The sequence below is a fragment of the Sinocyclocheilus anshuiensis genome, unplaced genomic scaffold (genome assembly GCF_001515605.1).
Source record: "Sinocyclocheilus anshuiensis isolate Anshui unplaced genomic scaffold, SAMN03320099.WGS_v1.1 scaffold1571, whole genome shotgun sequence".
Classification (NCBI taxonomy): Eukaryota; Metazoa; Chordata; class Actinopteri; order Cypriniformes; family Cyprinidae; genus Sinocyclocheilus; species Sinocyclocheilus anshuiensis.
In genome coordinates this window covers 303,992-325,674 of record NW_015551107.1, presented here as the reverse complement: position 1 = coordinate 325,674, position 21,683 = coordinate 303,992, and the positions used below count along the sequence as shown (strand labels likewise).

Sequence of the window (21,683 nt, the reverse complement as noted above, 5' to 3'; positions counted from 1 at the left end):
CAGGAGAGCTGTCAATCAATAAATTGGAAAAAAAAAAGTAACTTGCGTTACTTATTTGAAAAAGTAACTCAGGTATTCTCTTGTAAATTAAAAAGTAATGCGTTACTTTACTAGTTACTTGAAAAAAGTAATCTGATTACGTAACTCGCGTTACTTGTAATGCGTTACCCTCAACACTGTGTGTATATATATATATATATATATATATAATTTTCTTTTCAACTTTTCAATGTCTCAATTTTCAGTATTTTGTTGATATGTCTCTCTTTTGGACCCCAGTGTACATGCAGTGTTATTTTCCATGATCCAGCATTATGTGGCTCTGTTTGGGTGTAATGTAAATCTGTGTACCAGACACCGGAGCAGTTTTTACAAGCTTGTTCTGTGTGTTTCCAGGTCAGAGATGAGTACAGGCAGGACTATGACCCCGCCAGAGGGGGTTATGGGAAGCTGCTGCAGAAATCTTGAACATGCCTTCTGCCAAAAATTTTTTTAAACATTTGATTAAAAATGTATATGAACAGGATTATGACAGGGACGGGGTGCACAGTAACGGATCCAGTTTTTTGTGTGTGTGATGTACATATTAGAGTTTAGTGCTTTAGGAAACTCATGTAGTCTGGCATGTGTATACTTTCTTTTTAAATAAAGTGTGTGCGACGAGTGGGGGCGGCCACGCCTTGTAAGACTCCCACTGTTTGTCTTGAGATGAACCCAGCATCTACTGCATGCATAATCTCAGATGTAAAAATGCGTTGCCAGTGAATCTAGTCTGGTTTGCTGACACACAAACTATTGCAAAAAATTTAATTAATGGTAATGTCTGATTGCTATAACTGGAAATCAGAATAGTGCACTGGTTAATTATCAGCACTGATATAAAAAAATGGACATTTTGGCTCTGTTCACACTGCTGGCAAATGTGGCCCAAATCCAAATATTTTATTTCCATATGATAGCGCACTGCGCAGGTGTTGCCAAGTCCACAGTTTTCCAGCGGAATTGGGTTACTTTTTCCACTGTTGCCGCAGGTCATTTTTCAACTTCGTGGGCTGAAGTGATCCCACTAATGTGATATTTACCACCGGAACATGATCGGGCTAGTTTTGAGAAGCAATTTGGCTGATTTTGTGAAAATCTGGCAACCCTGTATTGTTCTTTTGTGCATGCAGGTCAGTTCAGAACCATAATCGGTTCACACTGGGAGTCTGATATTGGCCACAATGTGAGCAAGCTATACAAAAAAAAAAAATCGGAATTGAGCACTAAAGGCTTGCAAGTGTGAATATAGCCGGTGTAATAATTACTGCACAACGCCTTGCATTAATTTCAGTCATTACATAATTGAACTTCAACCCATTCCAATGTATATAAAACTATTTTATTACTTAAAAAATGATTCTAAACTATTTAGACATGTCTTAAATTTTGATAACAGGGTTGCAAAAATTGTTAACATATATTTGACACCGACCTTATGAGTTGGAAAATCAGCATTTTGTGAAGGTTAAGCGCCTCCTTTCATACGCATTTGCAAACACAATAACAGACACAGCACTGGTTATTCAACATGGTTTTATGTATTTTTAAATAATGATGAAACTAGTAGTCAGAAACTCAGTCTGAGGTTATGATTCGTTGGTTCAAGTAACTAAATGACAGTATCGCTCTTGAAAGGTGGGTCACTGACAAAAGTATAAATCTACTATCCTGACATATTTTTGTACCAAACTGCATCACAAGGTAGAAAAGATGACTCAAGCACACAACCGCAACAATCAGCATTCTCCTATTCTGCTTGCAAATTTCAACCCGATCTCATGAAATTGCGTATCAATAGCATGAGTTTATGTTTCGATTTGGCATACTGTTTATATGCAAAAATTGTCTTTGGCGTGCATATGATACGCAATTGGTAGGGTTAGGGTTGTGGGGTAGATGTGTATGCACGCGAGAACGCTCTCGGTTACTCACGTAACCTCGGTTCCCTGAGATGAGGGAACGAGACATTGCTATGGGAATTACCCTTTCCTCCAAATACTACTGAAGCCTTATTGAATCACGCCAGTGAAACTGGCCAATGGCGTTCAAGCGCGGGAAATATGAGGGGCTCCCACTCTATATAAAGCAGCGCTTGTACGTCATCCATTCAGAATCTTGACTGAAGCAACTTGGCATTCTAAGATCCTGAGCTAGGTGACACGGCAATAAGAGCAATGTCTCGTTCCCTCATCTCAGGGAACCGAGGTTACGTGAGTAACCGAGAGCGTTCCCTTTCGATTCGGTCACTCTACATTGCTATGGTAACGTATAAAATCCCGCCGTGTCACAGCGATGGAGCCTGGCTTGACTAAGTATGTCAAGTTTCACATACGGAACCGTAATGAGAGCGGCAATGATATTGGCGCTCTTGTTAAACACAGCTCAGGTCTACAGGACCTAGTCGAAACCATGTAAAAGTCAAGGGGGGGGCCACTAGACAATGCCGCGTCACACCAGTGGCGGAGTTAACGCTGGTAAAACAGAGAATATGAAATGGCGCCGGCGCCATCACATATATAGACCAGTTGAAGTTTGTTAATTTCAATGAAATTGTGTGTTATGATCACTGATCTATAATTGAGAACATTATATAAATCAGTGGTTGTGATACAACGGCTGAACCGGTGCTCAAATAAGCATGAGTATGATGGTGATCATGTCCTAAAAGATGTGATGAACTATATCATAACAATGTGGTGAGCTGATAGGGAGCAGCATTGGATTGGTGGCGCGTCAGTACAGGGGTGTATACGACCTGGTCGAAACCACTTAGGCATGCAGCTCAGATCAGAAGGCGGGTGTGCCGCTCGCACTGACAGCACATGTGAGGCAAGCAACGACACAGTGGTTGTGATACAACGGCTGAACCGGTGCTCAAATAAGCATGAGTATGATGGTGATCATGTCCTAAAAGATGTGATGAACTATATCATAACAATGTGGTGAGCTGATAGGGAGCAGCATTGGATTGGTGGCGCGTCAGTACAGGGGTGTATACGACCTGGTCGAAACCACTTAGGCATGCAGCTCAGCTCATAACTGAGTCTGAGAAGGTGGGTGTGCCGCTCGCACTGACAGCACATGTGAGGCAAGCGACGACACAACAAGGTTATAAAACCTCACGAAAGTGTTGGGTGACGACCAGCCTGCCGCCATGCAAATGTCCTGAATAGATATGCGATTTGCCCAGGCCCACGAGGACACGAGTCCGTGGGTTGAGTGGGCCCGAACCCCTATAGGACATTCCACGCCCTTAGAGCTATAAGCCAAAGCAATTGCGTCGACGATCCAGTGTGACAGCCTTGCTTGGACATAGGCAGGCCCTTTTGTGCGCCCTCAAAAACATACAAATAGCTGCTCCGAGAGTCTGAACTGTCTAGAGCGCTCGATATAAGAGCGCACCGCTCGTACAGGGCACAGCAAGAGTGTATCAAGCAGCTCCACCCCGGCCGGTGTTTCGGGGCGGAAAGCAGATAGTGTTATGGCCTGCGCTTTAAATGGAGTCAAAAGCACTTTAGGCACATAACCTTTTCTAGGCTTCAAGGTGAGTCTGCAATCACCTGGCCCGAATTCAATACACGAGTCGTCAATTGACAGCGCCTGCAGGTCCCCAACTCGCTTAACAGAGGCCAGCGCGAGCAGGAGCGCTGTCTTGAGAGAGAGCACACGCAAGCTCACTGATAGTATGGGTATGGGCTCGAACGGGCTTCTTTTTTTTTATTGGCTCTTGAAGGAAGGCAAGAATTATTGGTATTGGGTAGTTGAATGGGTCTTCGCCCCGCGACCCGCACCAATTTGTGAAAACTCTCCATTTATGTGCGTAAAGACGTCTAGTGGAACCAAGTCCCAAGTGGGTAGGGTGGAAGGGCGAGGAGGGTTCAGCCTTCTTGCTCCTTTTAAAAATCGTATGATCAGGTAATTTCTGCTGATTGGGCGATTATTGACGTGCACGTGAAAGGCTGTTATAGCGGCCACATACACTTTCAATGTGGATGGCATACGACCACTATCAAATTGCTCTTGAAGGAAGGCAATTATTGGTATTGGGAAGTTATATGGGTCTTTGCCCCGCGATACGCACCAATTTGTGAAAATTCTCCATTTATGTGCGTAAAGACGCCTCGTAGAAGGAGCTCTAGCCTCAGAGATAGTGTTCAACACGCGCTGAGGAAGTGCATCTGTTACTGGCAAGCCCCGTTGAGTGGCCAGACATGAAGGCTCCATGACTCTGGATTTGGGTGCCATACCATTCCTTGTGCGTGAGAGAGGAGGTCTCTCTTCAGTGGGACAGTCCACAGGGGGGCTACCAGCATCTCTACTAGTTCTGGGAACCACGGCTGGTTAGGCCATTTCAGTGCCACTAACAGAACAGATTCCCTTTCCTCTCTGATTTTGCAAAGCACGCGAGGAAGAAGCTTCACTGGAGGAAAGGCATACTTGTGTACTTTCGGCCAGCTCTGAGCTAGTGCATCCACTCCCAGGGGAGACAGTGTCAGTGAATAAAACAGCGGGCAGTGAGTGTTCTCCACTGATGCGAAGAGATCCACCTCCGCCCCGCCAAATACACTCCAAATCATATTGACTGTCAAAGGGTGTAATCTCCACTCTCCGTGGATCACCTCGCCCCTCAACAGTAAGTCTGCGCCGTGATTCAGGCGTCCGGGTACATGTACTGCCCGGATGGAGAGGAGGTGTTGATCTGCCCACAGAAGAAGGTCTCTCGCCAGCCGCAGCAGCCCCTTGGTGATTTATAAACGCTACCACTGTCATGTTGTCCGTCCTGATGAGAACGTGACAGTGGAGAATGTCCGGGAGAAAGCACTCGAGCGCTAGGTGTACAGCACGGAGCTCCAGACAGTTTATGTGCCACAACTTCTCCGTTTCTGACCACGTCCCGAAGGCTGGTCAGCCGTCGCATACGGCTCCCCAACCCGTGCTCGATACATCTGTTGTAACAGTCTTTCTCCTGATCACTTGGCCAATAGGAACACCCCGGCGATACAGTGTCATATCGCGCCAAGGGGTCAGCGCTTTCAAGCAGTCGCGCGTTACTCGTACACGCAAGGTACGATGCACTCTGTGGCATGCGACTTTTCAGCCAGAGCTGAAGCGGTCGCATATGTAGGAATCGTAATTTGCACACTATTAAGGCGGCAGCCATCTGGCCGAGCGTCCTCTGAAAGCAATTCAGCGGGGGAGTGTCCTAGCTTGAAGACTGCAAGAGAGCTGATCAGTTTTTGTGTGTGCTCTTCCGACAGACGCGCTCGCATATTGATTGAATTCAGCTCCACTTCTAAAAAGGAGATGCTCTGGCTCGGTACCAGCATGCTCTTTTGCATATTCAGTCAGCCCTAAGCTCTGAACATGAGCAAGAAGTCTGAGCTTGTCGCTGAGCAGCGCGCTCTTTGATTGGGCTAAGACTAGCCAATCGTCGAGATAGTTCAGGATGTGCATTCCGCTCTGCTTTTGAGGAGAGAGAGCAGCATCCATGCACTTCGTAAACATATGAGGGGCCAGGGAAAAACCAAAGGGAAGGACCGTGAATTGATATGCTATCCCCTCGAATGCAAATCTCAGGAAGCGCCTGTGGCGGGGGGGCTACCTGAATGTGGAAATAAGCATCCTTTAAATCCACGGAGATAAACCAATCTCCCGGTCTGATGTGTGAGAGGATTTGCTTTAGTGTAATCATTTTGAACGAGTGCTTCGAAAGCGCGCGATTCAGCGGTCTCAAATCCAAGATAGGGCGGAGTCTTTCTTTGGCACCAGAAAATAATGACTGTAGAAGCCGCTCTCGCACTCTGCAAGGGGCACTGTCTCTACTGCGCGTTTTGCAAGAAGATTGTGTATTTCCTCTCGCAGAACTGAGGCATTCTGCTCCCGTACAGTGGACATTAATACAGGAACTGAAGCGTGTAGCCGTTCTTTATTGATTTCATAACCCACTCTGATACCCCTGGCAGCGTCTGCCACGCTTCTGTGAACTGTGACAGCAGGCGAGGCGGGCTGCACACCGTGACGGATAACTTGCCGTTGGGGGGCGGGGAGTTTAATACCACACGAGTGTGAGAATGAGTGATGGGGCAGAGGGGAGTGAGAGGAGGAAAATTGCCCTGATATTGAGGTGAGTTTTGTATTTTTTCTTACTTTATTGCACTGCTTAGTGGAACAGTCAAAACACAAACATGACAATCGTTCTTGCCGCCCGCAATAGGCAGGGAGGCGTGGTGAACACACACAGCGGAGCGAGCAGACTTCTTCAGTGGCTCGTCTTCAGCGCTGGGTGCAGCTTTCCTCCTCCGAGAGACAGCGTCAGGAACACGGCTTTGATTCCGGAGCCGGTGGCCTAACGCCTCTGTCAGGGCGTTACTAACGCCTCTGGCTCTTGGAGCCCTTACGGCGCTTCGGCCACGGCTGTCTTGGCCTCACCGCCGGCTCATGTTCGCGCCGAACAGCAGCAGAAGAGGCTTTCGGGAACTGTGCTGAGGAGGAGCGGAGGAACACGCAGGACTTAGACTGTTTCTGTGCTTCAATGAAGTGCTCCGTGAACGTCTCCACCGCCGCTCCAAAGTCAGGGTAAGCCACAGGTGATGATCCAGCACTACAAGATTCCCGATGTTGCGGCCGATCGCGCGAACTGTAACTTTTGTCGCTCTGAGGGCCAGATCCGCACTGAAAGACATCATATCTCGCATGCTGGGGGAGGGACGGAGATCAGCGGTCATGAAGCGCACTGGAAGGGAACCTGCACCAGGGGGGTGAGTAGCGCGTGGCCACTGAGCCGGCGCGAGCTCGTCACCTGATCCACATCGGAAGCTCACGGCACTTTACTCCTTGGCTCAAAAGAGGCTGCAGAGGAAGAACGTGGCAAAGCTATTTGAGCGAGTTCATAGCCTTGGACGATGGTAACACGGAGCCTGAGAGTCCAAAGGCTCATATCTCCGCAGTGGGGGCAGTCCGACCCCCCAAGCGCCGCCTTTGCGTGGGTGCGACCCAGGCAAAGGACGCACAATTCGTGGCCATCGGAGAGTTAGATTGGCTCCGCGCAGGAGAGGCAATCACGAGAGGTCATCCTTGTCCGAAGCTCACCGGAACACAGCAGGGGAGAGAAGGCGTGTCCGCTGCAGCGTGTAGATCACGGTGAGTACTTTTGATGATAGGCTTCTTGCTTCTCGTAGAAGTTTGGCTGAAGGAAGAGATTCTGAATGGATGACGTACAAGCGCTGCTTTATATAGAGTGGGAGCCCCTCATATTTTGCTCGCTTGAACGCCATTGGCCAGTTTCACTGGCGTGATTCAATAAGGCTTCAGTAGTATTTGGAGGAAAGGGTAATTCCCATAGCAACGTAGAGTGACCGAATCGAAAGGGAACTGCGTATCATATGCACGCCAAAGTCAATTTTTGCGTATCAATACCACGAATTTCTGTTTTTATTTGGCGTACTATTTATACGAATTTTCATGAGACCGGGCTCCAAATTTAGCTTGGCCTTCAGCGTTTGTGACAGAATGGCAGGTTTCAGATCAGTCTTCACCATTAAAAAGAGTATAAATAAAAAGGCAGAAACCTGCAGCTTTCACCGCACTGTGCTCATTTAAAAATGACCTTTAACTGACTTCAATTAAAGACAAATCTACATGCTACAAAATCCATTTTAACTGCCGATGCATTCGAGGAAAAACAACGGAAAGTGCTCAGAATTGAGAGAACAGCAGTTTGCAACAACAGAATGGCCAAATAATGCTGGCGGTTTACAGCAAGCTGCCTGATATTAAGCTTCAATCCTGTGGCTTTTTCATTAGAAACATCTGGGAACATATTTAGAGGATGATCAAATGCTAACAAAGCAATCTGGTCCAGGACTTTAAGAGTATTGCCACAAAATTTGCTTTCAAGTTACAAGCGCGACCGTACAAGCAGAATTCTGGTGTTTGACAGTACATTCATTAAATGCTTCTTGCACCTCAACAACGGTGTGACATTTATAAACTACAAAGTCCTTCAAGTTTCATGCTGCAAAGCAACAACTATGTTCTTTACAAAAAGAAACCTGATAGAAACACGTAATGGCTGTGTTATAAATGAAATTTAAAATAAAATACGTTTAAAAAAAAATATCCACACGCTTGTGAGGTTTTGAATCTTTGTGGTTGCCAGAAACAGAAAAAATGTCCCCATTGCTGCGGATCTCCTGTTCGTTTCTCTGAGAGGTCGTCGCAGGCTTGGTTAAATTCGAGGTTGAGGACGCTGGAAAAAGGCATATCTGAGCCACCGATGTACTGCGAAGAGGTAAACGCGACCTGACGAACTCCAGCAAACCAACAGGAATGATTGGACAGGCTCAAATATTGGGAACTTCCAGCTTTGGGTTTCTTTGTCCTGCTGTGAAGTCCTTTCCCTCCTGTTGCGTTTGTCATCCAGACACCAGTCTACGAGTCTGAGTCTATGTGGCTTTGTCTTGGTTTAGACAGTCGGACAATCTGCAGTCACACAGCTCTCTGTAGATCCTCTTGCGGACGCGAGGCATGTCCTCTTGAGTGAACAGCAGCGGCTTCATGAACGCCAGGCACTTGCAGTACTGCCAAATAAAAAATATGCTCAGTTTGATCACAAGTCATTTTATTACGGATATATAAATGAAGTACAACATTAGCCTCTTATTAATCTTGATTGTTCATCTGAACATCGAAATGTGTGGGATCTTATTAGTGATAAATTTTTTTGTCATTGGTCTGTGGAAATTTATTTTGGATATTATATTAAAGCAATAAGCTCCAAGAAGCCGTGGTTTACAGTGAATTTATTGCATCGTGCCTAACAACACCCCTTAGCTGTTATAAATTCACTGTAAACCACGGCTTCACTGGGCTTATTGCTTTTATAAAACGGTTATTCCATATATGTAGTAAGGTTTCACAAAATAAAACAGAGCAAATAAAGTGTAATGATATTAATAAAAGCAGTATTCTTCCACCAAACAATGTAGTTCCTCAGAAAGTGGTTGCCAAGCAACAGAAAAACATAAACAAAGGTGTATGTTTGTAGAGTAATTTACAACAGCTTCGAACGTGGCTCAACCAATCAGAATCAAGGACCGGACCTATCCGTTTTATAATTGTTCATTTGTGTGATTTAGTATGAATTTTTTTGTATTAATTTATTATACCATTGCTTTTCCCACTGACAATCATAATTATGGCGGATACGTGGAAAAAGTTATGTGACTACATCATAAATGTATCAACTGAATTCAATATCGAAGCGGCAAGTTATGTTACTCAGCAACCATTAACAACTAATGCATAGAACAACACAAATCAGATATGAAATTTGCGATGCAGCGGAAGTAGCGACAAATCTTTTCTTCTGTATCCTGTTTTCTTTTGTAAATAAATACGTTACATGCTTAGTTCTATCTATGCATTGCTTGTTTGTCTTGTTTTCACTGGTAAGTCCACTTACGGCTTTTCGATTAAACATTACGATTTCAAACCATTAAAAAATACTAGTGTTGTTGAAGGATAACTCGCATCCAAAATAAACGTTTTTGTTTACACAGTATATGTGTGTGTACGGTGTTTATTTAGCATGTATATATAAACACACACACATGCATGTATATATTTAAGAAAAATAGGTTATGTTTATATATTAAGTATATTTATTTTTGTAAGATAAATTATATGAATATAAATATAGACATGTAAATACAAGTAAATGTTTTCAAAATATATACAGTATGTGTGTGTATTTATATAGACATAATAAATATACACAGAACACACACATATATTATGTAAACAAAAACTTTTATTTTGGATGCGATTAATCGCTTGACAGCACAAAAAAAAATAAAAAAAACTTATGCAGGGATGAAATCTCTGTGCGTTTAGAAAATATATATGGTGAATTTTTATTTCATGATGATTTAAAAAAAAACAAACAAAAAAATCCAATGCATCCAAAAGACCAATTCATAAAATGCAACCAAGTTGCCACTAAGTTTTATGTAACAGCATTGGTCCTGAACATGTAACCAAAAGTGTGAATCTTACTAGTTGGCCAGTTTTCAGAAAAGCAATTATAACCCCTCTGTGTAAAAAAAAAAAAAAACAGCATTTAGATGTTCGTGCCGTTCAAACTGAAATGTTCACACTATACATTTGTCTCGGTGTGAACAGGCCTTTAGCTTGTTTGTGAGAGATCGTTCTTGCCCAGTCCTGCCCACTGACAGCCATGAATATATCTAGGTACTTTTAGCACAATCTAAAGCACCACTGCGCTGTGTATCATCAATCCACCCAACCCTACTATACACTAACGTTTCTTACCTCCAGGACAAAAACCCCGCAGTCATTGTCGTTCTTCTGCTGTGGAATGGTCCTGTTGACGACCATCCTCCAGCCCTTCTGAAACACGGCTTGTTTCTTCTCCTTGGCTTCTGCCAGGATGTACTTCAGGATGTTCTGTGGATGAGAGTCACACACGTCAGGCCTCTGAGAGGATTTCAGTCTGAATCACCCTTCAAAAGCACTCACATCCACAGCGAACTTGAACAGGATGCCCTGGGAGTCGTAGAAGTTGATGCTTTGCTTGGAGACGTCCAGGGTTATGAGCGACCAGTGGATCTCCAGGTGCAGAGGAATCAGGATCAGTGTCTTGGAAAACAGATCAACCTGAGCAAATATGCACAGACAGGAGACATTAGGCATTGTGCATAATTTGTCATTTACATAATTCATCGTTTGTACAGTGCCTCTATTCCTTAAAATAACAGTAATGAGACACAATTCCATATTCTTTAGAAAGAAAACAATTAAACAAATAATAAGTAGAATTTTAAGAAATGTGCTTCTTTTTTTTCTTTTACAAAGGACGTCAATGGGCTTCAATCTTGTTTGATTCCCAATGTTCTTCAAACTATCTTCTTGTGTGTTTTCGCAGCACAAAATGTAAACAAGTAAAATAAATAATAACAGAAATTATACTTTTGGGTGAATTAATGCTTTAATCACCTCCTTTCACTGAGCATGTGTTGAAAAGAACAAAAAGTTGACTTAGGAAGGACAAAAATCTTACAGGAGACTTGTTATCATGCAATAAACAAAAACGCATGAGATGCAAGCTTTTTGCATCTGTGTGTGATGTTTGCATGCCGTGACATTCACCTTTTTGGTCCATCGTCTCACTCCTTCATAACCTTTTGCTACAAACTGTCGGTAAAAAAAACTGTTGAAGAAATGAACCTAGAAAATGACAAGGCGTCAGAAGTTATGAGAGGAAATAATGCAACACTGATTCATTCGCAAGATAAGAGCCATAACATACAGAAACCAAGTATGATTATTATTTGTATTATTATTATTATTATGCCAGTAATGCATAGCCTCTAGAAAACATACCCTTTACTGTATATGAAATAACTATAATTATCAGAGCTAATAAGTGGTCACATTTACTGTTGTTCTGCAAATTTTCCTGGGCAAATGTTCTAGTAATTTAACAGGTATTTCTCATGAGGGCGAATGATTCCCCCACAACAGGTTTAAGTTGGTCACACAAATTTGCTTTGCTCACCAACAGAAAGTCTACTATGTGAGCTGAGCTTTATATGTTGCAACACTACAGACATGTTTGCCCCCAAAATATTGATTATTCAACTAAACACAGCTTTTGACTGACCCTTTTGCAATAAATGTAAGCAATATATCACACACTCAGTTATGAATCTCAGTTCAGCTGTGATTCGGTCTGATATTCAGAACAGTGTTTGCCGTTGGATGCCATTAATGCTTTTACCTTATGATTTGTAGCTTCCATGATCAGTTCTCCATACATGTTAATCACCTGTAAAAACACATACATCAAATCCTGCATGACTTCAGTGTACATGTATATGCTGCTGGATTTCAAAGAGGCCTACCTGATCATTGACCCAGTTTTGGTCATCAAGTGTTGAAAGGTCATCTAAGGTCAAAGTGTGCTTGTTGTAGGTCACTTGGAAGAAATGCATAGGAGCACAGGCCAGACCAGCCCTGTACTTGGCCACTTCTTTTGTTATCAGCTTCATCCTGTAGCAGAATATACAGGATTATGAAGTGAAATTAGAGCACCTTATGCTATTTTCCACAAATTGTGTACAAATTGGTGTTCCATTACTTTTCTAAAAGCAACGGAAACACAAATTCCATCTTCTTTGAAATGTTAATGGTTTATCTAAGATATCTAATGTAATCCAGCATGAGAGAGATGGCTAGTTTTAAACACATCAAATCACCTTTTCCCAAACTGTTTTCTGCAATTGTCAAGTTCAACCATATAATCCTGTTACCGAAGTCACATGAAAAAAATGGTAACACTTTATTTTAAGGTGTCCTTATTACATGTTACATGTACTTACTATTATAACAACAATAAATTATGCACGCCAAACCCTAACCATATAATAAGTACATGTAGTTAATTAATATTACTCAGTACTTAAATGTATAATTACACTGTAACAAGGACACCTTAAAATAAAGTGCAACCAAAAATTGTTACAAAATGTAGGGGTCGGTATGATTTTTTTATATTTTTGAAAGAAGTGTCTTCTGCTCACCAAGGCTTTATTTGATAAAAAAAAATACTAGTGCTGTCAAACGATTAATCGCATCCAAAATAAAAGTTTTTGTTTACATAATATGTGTGTGTACTGTGTATATTTTATATGTATATATAAATACAAACACATGCATGTATATATTTTGAAAATATTTACATGTATTTACATGCATATATGTATATTCATATAATTCATATGAGTTATAAATGTATTTAATATATACACTAATGCTGTCAAACGATTAATCGCATCCAGAATAAAAGGTTTTGTTTACATTATATATGTATGTGTACTGTGTATATTTATTATGTATATACAGTATAAATACACACACACATACTATATATATTTTGAAAATATTTACGTTTATACAATTATATATTCATATTCTTATATTATATATAAATATATTTCATATATAAACATATTTTTCTTAAATACATGCATGTGCTTGTATTTATTTGTACATAATAAATATACACAGTACACACTCATATATTCTGTAAACAAACACTTTTATTTTGAAAGTGATTAATTGTGATTAATCGTTTGACAGCACTAGTCAAAACACATAAAATGTGACATTTAGTTTGACCTCCAGAGGTCTTTCTGAAGGTTATGTCCCTCCTTTCACTGATGGAAAACTTGATTTTGTGCCATACTTGTAGAAAAGCATGATTCAGTAGGGATTAAACTTGCCTGTCATTTAGATCAGACTGAAACGTCTTATTTAGGTGATCGAGGACGTTGGTCTCACTCAACGGAGTGAAGCCTCCGTATTTCCCATAGAACTGCTCGAGGAATTCTGGAAGATAAACGCATACTCATTAACAAACCAAAGAAAAGAGACACCGGAAGCTGTCAAACTCATCCGAACACTACCATGAATGCACTCGATGATGCCCTCGGTGGTGAACTCAACCGGAGGCAGTGCAGGCGGCTGTCCCGTCTCCTCCGTGGAGTTGCTCCTGTTCTCCTCAGCGAGGGGTTTGCAGTAGTGATGGTCCCAGGAAGCGCTCAGACCGGGCGGCGCGGTTTCCATTGCATCTGGCTCTGTGCGGGGTTTCTTCATCAAGTCGTTGGGTGTGTCGCTGGGAGTGCTGTTCTCCAAGCCGTTCACCAGGACGGTGCTTTCCCTCCCTCTCTCAGTCTGGGAAAGCTCTGGCTTCTCTTTAGGAGACGGAGCCTCGTCCATCTCAGAAGCAGCGTCCGCTTCCAGAGTCACCACCGAGTCTGCTGCAGCCGAGCTCACCACCTCCTCCTCCGCCGCCACCTCTTCTTCTTGGCTCAGCATCTCTTTCGTCCTGCGGCCGCGTTTCTTGGACAGCTGCTGGTGTCCCGGTGCGAGGGGCTTGCCGTGGGGCCCGCAGCAGTCGCACGTCTTCGGCACCCGTTTCCTCCTGGAGCGTCCATTCTCAGGCATCTCGCCCGATTCTGCCCTAACGGAGCGGTTTGCTGCCGGGACCCTCATCGAGAACTCTACCCCATTCCTCCCGGGAGTCTCTCCACCCGTTCTGGGTTTCTAGCAGGACTCCTCCATCGACACGCAGACGCTGGATCTTGGAAATGGACTTCTGTGGATGCACGTTTCTAAACTGCACGCTGAAAAATGTCTATTAAAGGGAGAAAGAGTAAAACAATCTTAGTGATTTTAGATGAAATTTGCAGAAATAGCATTAAAAGTATTATGTGGGTAACACTTACTGGTCACGGCTGCATTAAAAATTATATTTAAAAAACAATTACACTATATATACACACTCTACCAATCAAAGGGTTTTGAACAGTAAGATTTGTAATGTGTTTTAAAGAAGTCTCTTCTGCTCACCAAGCCAGCATTTATTTGATCCAAAGTACATCAAAAACAGTAATATTTTTACTATTTAAAAAACAGGTTTTTATTTGAATATATTTTAAACTGTAATTTATTCCTGTGATCAAAGCTGAATTTCTAGCATCATTACTCCTTCAGAAATCATTCTAATATTCTGATTTGCTGCTCAAAAACATTTATTTATTATCTTTATTATGATGTTGAAAACAGCTGAGTAGAATTATTTCAGGTTTCTTTGATGAATAGAAAGTTCAGAAGAACAGCATTTATCTGAAATAGAAATCTTCTGTAACATTATAAATGTCTTTATCATCACTTTTGATCAATTTAAAGCATCCTTGCTAAATAAAAGTTTTAATTTCTATAATTTTTTTACCAAAAAAAAAAAAATACTGACTCTTTTGCATGGTATAGTAGTGTATAATGTCACAAAAGCTTTTTATTTCAGATAAACGCTGATCTTTGGATCTTTCTATTCATCAGAGAATCCTGAAACAAATGCACTCGACTGTTTTTAAATATTGATAATAATATCAATAAAAAAGTTTATTGAGCAGCAAATCAGCATATTAGAATGATTTCTGAAGATCATGTGACACTGAAGACTGGAGTAATGATGCTGAAAATACAGCTGCGCATCACAGGAATAAATTACAGTTTAACAGATATTCTCATAGAAACCAGTTATTTTAAATAGTAAAAATATTTCACAATATTGCTGCTTTTGGATCAAATAACTACAGGCTTGGTGAGCAGAAGAGACTTCTTTAAAAAATCATAAAAATCTTACTGTTCAAAAACGTTTGACCCACATACGCTTTCATTTTCACGGTTTCAACACACACAAGTAACTTTTGCAAACCAAATGTGTCCAACTCTGCTGAACATTGAATATGCCATTTAAAAATGTCTTAGATTATGTGTTAATTTTGCTGCTCAGTCGGCTGCACGTTTTCTGATGAAGTATATTTGTTGCCATTTCTGATAATAGCAATCGCATGGTATTTTGAAGGAGGCTACTATCGTACAGAACCGTCTTATCATATTCATATAACCCTGTATTTATATGGCATCACTACAGTACATGTTTAGTGAGGTTATCGCCTATTTTGCGGCTTTGTCATACACCAGGATATATACTACACATGATTATTATAAAGGTGTACCACGGTATTTTTATGATTCAAGGCACTTCAGTGAAAAGCGATGTACATGTTTGACGGTATTACTGCAGTACAAGTGTAAATCTCAGTACTAGTAAAAATCAACGGATCGCAGACACCATCCAGAAATCACAGATTTACTTATGAATATGAGAAAAATATGACTGTGATATTCTGATCAAATATCTAACTGAATGAAAACACGAATACACAAGGCCCTCAGGAGAGCTGTAAGCAAACATGATCTGAAGGGAGCTAGTGGTCATCAGTGATTCAGATCTGAAGAGATCCTTTATTTGACAATAAAACACAACACACAACCCAGCTTGTCAAGCCCTCGCTCTCTGTGATTCACAGCCTCACCGTGTGTCGGTCTCAGCGACGAGGTGTGCAGGGCCTTTAAAGCTGTGCGAATAAATTCCCATCAATATTGCACTATCAATGATATCGATAAAAGTGAGGGTTATCTGGCGTTGTTATGGTCGCGGACCGAGCGCGGCGCACGTCAATGACGTCACACGCCCAATCGTTTTGGCGGCATCTAGCGGAAAGGAGATACTATTATTATTATTATTATTATAAATGCCTCTAATCACAACTATGAAAGGACATGATATTTAAATATTATACTTTTTATTAGGCTATATATTTTGAGTCTTACCCTTCAAAAGTAACATATTCTCTATATTCATAAATTGTAGACTTGGTTTTCTGTTTTCTAAATATTACAGTCTGATAACAAAAAGCAGTGAGACCAAATTCTGTTTGTGCTGTCCTTCATTTATTCACGTTGCTGTGGTTCATTTACAGCCCAGCTTACAGGAAACGGTCACAGAACTTTGGCTAACATTCTGGCAATTTTTGAACAAACGTTCTTCCAGTAATGTTAATAGAACGTTCGTTCAAAGATAAATGGTTTTTAATAACTTGCCAAAAATGTTACTTATGCATGTTTTATTAAGTATTTTTATGTTTTAGCTTGACGTTTGTTCAATGCTTTTTAAACGTTACTGTGTTTCAAGCATTCCCATCATGTTTGCAAAATAATAAAATGGAACATTTACTTAATGTTTTCTGTAATGTTCACACAGATAAGAAAAACGTTTTAATATGCTACATAAAAACCTGGGGATTTTGTATGTTCAGACAACTATTGTTCAGACAATAATTTCATAATTGAATGAGAACATTAGCAAAACGTTCTTAGAACACAATTTTATGATTGTGGTGTACCTGAGTCTAAATCGAAGTATATATTCTAAGTCTAAGAATATTATTGTTGATATTCAGTTTATATTCTCTTGACGAACATATATATTCAGAAACGAAAAGTGTGGAGCTTCATTTAGCCTAGTGTAGCCTATTAGTAATGACAACAAACCATAGATAATACATCAAATTCAATATTTACAAAAACTGTATTCTGTATTGTACAAAGATATATCTTTCAAAATCATTGTGGCTAATTAAAGCAGCAGTATCCCAGCTCATTTGTTGTTTGTATGCTGTGAGTGATTTGTAAAGACAGATGGACAGTTAAAGCAGAGACACATGTTGCAGTAAATCAATCTGATCTAGCCTGATATAACTGATACAGTATAAGGCACTGACTTACACTCGTTCTGCTTGAGATGAATGAATTACACTCACAATAAATAAAATCAGACGTGCTGTGGTTCAGAAATAACCCTGTTCAAATGACGTTATCTGAGATTAATTCCACACAGGGTTGATAACCAGGTTAGAGATGTAGTGTTGAAATTTAATATATTACATTACTTGTTCAATTAAAAATATTTCGACTTTATTCTCGTAACGTTTTGACTTTTTCTCATAGTATTTCGACTTTATTCTCATAGTATTTCGACTTTATGTTTGCAAAATAATAAAATGGAACATTTACTTAATGTTTTCTGTAATGTTCACACAGATAAGAAAAACGTTTTAATATGCTACATAAAAACCTGGGGATTTTGTATGTTAAGACAACATTCAGAAATATAATTTCATAATTTAATGAGAACATTAGCAAAACGTTCTTAGAACACAATTTTATGATTGTGGTGTACCTGAGTCTAAATCGAAGTATATATTCTAAGTCTAAGAATATTATTGTTGATATTCAGTTTATATTCTCTTGACGAACATATATATTCAGAAACGAAAAGTGTGGAGCTTCATTTAGCCTAGTGTAGCCTATTAGTAATGACAACAAACCATAGATAATACATCAAATTCAATATTTACAAAAACTGTATTCTGTATTGTACAAAGATATATCTTTCAAAATCATTGTGGCTAATTAAAGCAGCAGTATCCCAGCTCATTTGTTGTTTGTATGCTGTGAGTGATTTGTAAAGACAGATGGACAGTTAAAGCAGAGACACATGTTGCAGTAAATCAATCTGATCTAGCCTGATATAACTGATACAGTATAAGGCACTGACTTACACTCGTTCTGCTTGAGATGAATGAATTACACTCACAATAAATAAAATCAGACGTGCTGTGGTTCAGAAATAACCCTGTTCAAATGACGTTATCTGAGATTAATTCCACACAGGGTTGATAACCAGGTTAGAGATGTAGTGTTGAAATTTAATATATTACATTACTTGTTCAATTAAAAATATTTATAGTAGGCATTATTCATGAAACACGAGCGGAACGAAGTTCTGTGTAAACTGTTCGTAAAGTGAACTTTGCTGATCATGAGTTTGATTCTCAAGCAAGAAATATGATCAAAATATATATGATGTTGATGTATGCATTTCTGGGGAAAAAGTGTCTTCTAAATTAATACAAGTAATGTAAAAGAAGGCCAATTTACCCAAGAATGAAAAAAATAAAATACTATAGTAATTTATAGTAAATACTATAGTGCTTTTGAACCATACTATAGTAAAGTACTTGAATTAATTTGTTGTGGTAATTCTATAGTTGCTGTGGTAATATAAAAACTATAGTAATATAAACAAATTACTTTACCCAATACTTTACTAAGTTTTCTACAACTGAAGTATAGGCCTACTACAGTATTTATTACAGTTTATCAGTTCATTATAGTATGCTGTAGCATTCAAATTCAAAGTGTTGTAAATAAATACTATAGTATATACAGTATAATACACTCTACTATAATATGGTTCAAAACACTATAGCATTTACTATAAATTACTATAGTATTTTTTCATGTGGGGTTTCACAAGCTTTTAAGACATTCATACAGCTTGTGTTTCATGAATGAGGCCCATTGAGTAAAAGCACATTAAACTTCTGTATGAAAAACAAATGTTAATAAAATAATGTGGCGCATAACTATATGCAACTACATACTAAATACATCAGTGCTACTAATTTTTTGCATAACAAAAGCACAATTTGGTTATTCATCATTCCTATATTATAGTACACCGATCTAAAGCCTTCACGTGGGTGTTGTTTTCTTCTGTGATCACGCTGGTCTGGTGCGAGTGCTCTCGTCCTATTACACCGACTCCATAACAGCAGACACTGTCTCTCTGATGATGAAGAGTGCTTTACATTTAGTCCTTTAACAGACACACCTGTCCAAATGAGGAACAACACAAGCACTGTATCATATAAGAGTAGCTTGATTCCTCACTTCTTTCCTCCATCTGTAAAAAATATAACATTATTAGCCATTGCTACAGTGAGCTGCTGCAGAGAATCAGTGAACATCAGCTGGAATTTGGCTATTTCTCAATCAAAGCTAAAAAATCATCTCAAATGCATGATCTCAAAAGACATATGAACTACTTCATGTATAGTATTTTTTGATTGAAAGTATGGCTATTTGTTTCTGCCACATGAGGGAAAAAAGATTTTATAAACATTATATAAATGGAAACAATGTCATATTTATAAGATAAAAAGTCAAAATGATGGTGTACCAATATAATAATAATAATACATTTATTTTGTATAGTGCCTTTAAAATGGTGCTTTCTCAAAGCGCTTTACAACGCAAGCAAACGCAACAAGCCAAATTAGAACACAAAACTACAGAATGACAATCAGTTAAAAGCAAGTCAGAAATAGAACGTTTTAAGACGAGATTTAAAAATACCTAACGAATTTGCTTCCCTGATGTCAGCCGGGAGAGAATTCCACAATTTGGGGGCGTAAGATGAAAAGGCCCGATCACCCCTAGAATGCAGCCGTGTTTTAGGAACGACTAAAAGACCACTCTGAGAAGATTGCAAGTTGCGATTGGGTGTATAAGGAATTAAAAGCTCAGCCAAGTCTGAGGAGCCAGACCATGCAGTGCCTTGTATGTTAACACAAGAACTTTAAAATCAATTCGGAATCTTAGCGGGAGCCAATGCAACAATTCCAAAACAGGATTTATATGATCAACAACCCTGGCCCCGGACAGAATTCTATAGCTGCCAAATGTAGTAAATATTGAAGTTTGTTACAGGTTTTTTTTTCAACTGCTTACACAAATTTTCAAAACATTGCCTCTTCTTTTCTTTACACTTTACTTTTTAATTTACTTTGTAACTCCAGAGCAACACCATCAACAGCCAAAGCTAAAGATCCAGCATTATGCAATTTATGGGGAGAGCCGAGAAGCATAACTTCTGTTTTGGGACTATTCAAACACAAGAAATTGTCAGACATCCACAACTTAATCTCAGAAATACAATGTGAAAGATGGGAAATGTTCACATCTTGACCCGGGTTTGAGTGGATGTAAATCTGCGTATTGTCGGCGTAAAAATGGTAGTTAAGGTCGAGAGGTATTAATAATTGACCAAGAGGAAAAATATAGATGCTGAAAAGCAAGGGACCAAGTATTGAGCCCTGAGGGACACCATAAAAACAAAGTGACTACAATGAGTTAAATAGGATCTGAGCCAATCCAGAGCAGTCTCCGTCACCCCGAAGACCGATTCAAAATACCAAGTCATAATTATGAGACACGTTCAATGATCATGAGGTAAAAGTCAAAATTATGACAGTTGAAATCATGAGGTAAAAGTCTAAATTAACATAAAAAGTCAAAATTATGAGAAAAGAAGTCATAATTATCACATAAAACATGAACTTGTGAGATAAAGTTACAACTCGGATTCTAACTGTCAAAATTCTGAGATAAAAATGCCTTAGTTAACTTAATGTCAACAATACCTTTTATCTCATCATTTTGACTATCTGCAGTTTGAACCGTGAAGGTAGAGCTGCAGTTTAACCAGTAGTCAACGACTGGATTACCAATAATTGACTTAGCATCCCATAAATTTTACGTTTTTAAGACATAATAGACTTTTAAAATATGATTTCTCAAAAATATGATTTACGAATGCATGATTTTTTCCCCCCATATGTGGCAGAAATGGACTTCAAACTGGAAGTCCTAGATACTCTATGCTTTCATTGTATAGAGAAAAACAGCGTGAATATTCTTCGAAACATTTTACATTGTGTTTCTTAAAAGAGAGAAAATTTAACTGGTTTGGAATGACAAGAGGGTCTTTTATTTTTGGCTAAACTCTTCCTGTTAATGTTGTTTTCCTGCTGTATTGAGGCTCTTGTCTGACAAGTTTGAAGAGGCTCTGCTGTGTTTCATCTGCAGTCTACACATGAAGAGCTCCAGGGCCATCATCTCCTGATGTTAGTTTGCTGTAGTGTACTGTTAGTACCTCTCTGCTTCCATTAATCCAGTCTTTAACGCTGTGTTATTCAAAAGTTGACTAGAATGGGCGAGTTTCTTTTGCTGCATCTTCTATTACACACATAATTTTCTTTGAATGTCATATATATATCTGGATCAATGACAAACAAGTATGTCAGAGATGATAAAAAGGAAAAAAGCTATTTTAAACAAATTTTAAACAAATAGAATCCGTGTATCATTCAATCATTCGTTTTTTGATTTAATATTGAAAGTAGAAAAATGAGAAAACGGCTCCTTTTTCGTTTTTTTTTGTTTTCTTCCAAAAAACGAGAATTCAGCTTAAATTTTCGTTTTTCATTCATGGGTGGAAAAATGAATAAACAGCTTGAATATTT

General features: G+C 39.6%; 4 protein-coding genes across 7 annotated transcripts in view; 1 reads left to right on the top strand and 3 right to left on the bottom strand.

The window, feature by feature from the left end:
* LOC107662932 (nuclear cap-binding protein subunit 2-like) overlaps positions 1 to 687 on the top strand; it is a 5,161-nt gene extending 4,474 nt beyond the window's left edge. The window contains exon 4 of the mRNA XM_016453072.1: positions 397 to 687. Within this exon, the coding sequence (XP_016308558.1) occupies positions 397 to 468 (72 nt within the window). The 3' untranslated portion in view covers positions 469 to 687. The remainder of the gene's footprint in view (positions 1 to 396) is intronic.
* LOC107662933 (LIM and cysteine-rich domains protein 1-like) overlaps positions 1 to 21,683 on the bottom strand; it is a 360,255-nt gene that overhangs the window by 281,661 nt on the left and 56,911 nt on the right. The window lies entirely within an intron of this gene.
* On the bottom strand, positions 7,489 to 16,151 carry LOC107662925 (sentrin-specific protease 5-like). Of its 2 annotated transcripts, none has more exons than XM_016453065.1 (9): positions 16,000 to 16,151; positions 13,530 to 14,260; positions 13,347 to 13,452; positions 11,967 to 12,114; positions 11,843 to 11,890; positions 11,212 to 11,289; positions 10,582 to 10,719; positions 10,375 to 10,509; positions 7,489 to 8,621 (listed from the first exon to the last, which is right to left on the bottom strand). In XM_016453065.1, exons 2-9 carry the CDS (start codon positions 14,116 to 14,118, stop codon positions 8,487 to 8,489), a joined length of 1,377 nt encoding a protein of 458 aa, XP_016308551.1. In that variant the 5' UTR covers positions 14,119 to 14,260; positions 16,000 to 16,151; the 3' UTR covers positions 7,489 to 8,486. The 2 variants fall into 2 exon arrangements, with proteins under 2 accessions (XP_016308551.1, XP_016308550.1); XM_016453064.1 differs by having other exon boundaries at positions 16,008 to 16,151.
* LOC107662924 (anosmin-1-like) overlaps positions 18,743 to 21,683 on the bottom strand; it is a 72,611-nt gene continuing 69,670 nt past the window's right edge. For all 3 annotated transcript variants that reach the window (XM_016453060.1, XM_016453061.1, XM_016453062.1), the window contains exon 14: positions 18,743 to 19,282. The gene's annotated coding sequence lies outside the window, so the exon portion shown is untranslated. The remainder of the gene's footprint in view (positions 19,283 to 21,683) is intronic.

What these genes read in the sequence shown, in the direction of transcription:
- LOC107662925 (XM_016453065.1), bottom strand. Translation starts at nt 14,118, where the DNA reads ATGAGGGTCCCGGCAGCAAACCGCTCCGTTAGGGCAGAATCGGGCGAG. An exon ending in TGAGACGATGGACCAAAAAG is followed by an intron (nt 10,720 to 11,211) that starts GTGAATGTCACG and finishes ATATTTGCTCAG; the next exon opens with GTTGATCTGTTTTCCAAGAC. An exon ending in TGTTCAAGTTCGCTGTGGAT is followed by an intron (nt 10,510 to 10,581) that starts GTGAGTGCTTTT and finishes TCTCATCCACAG; the next exon opens with AACATCCTGAAGTACATCCT.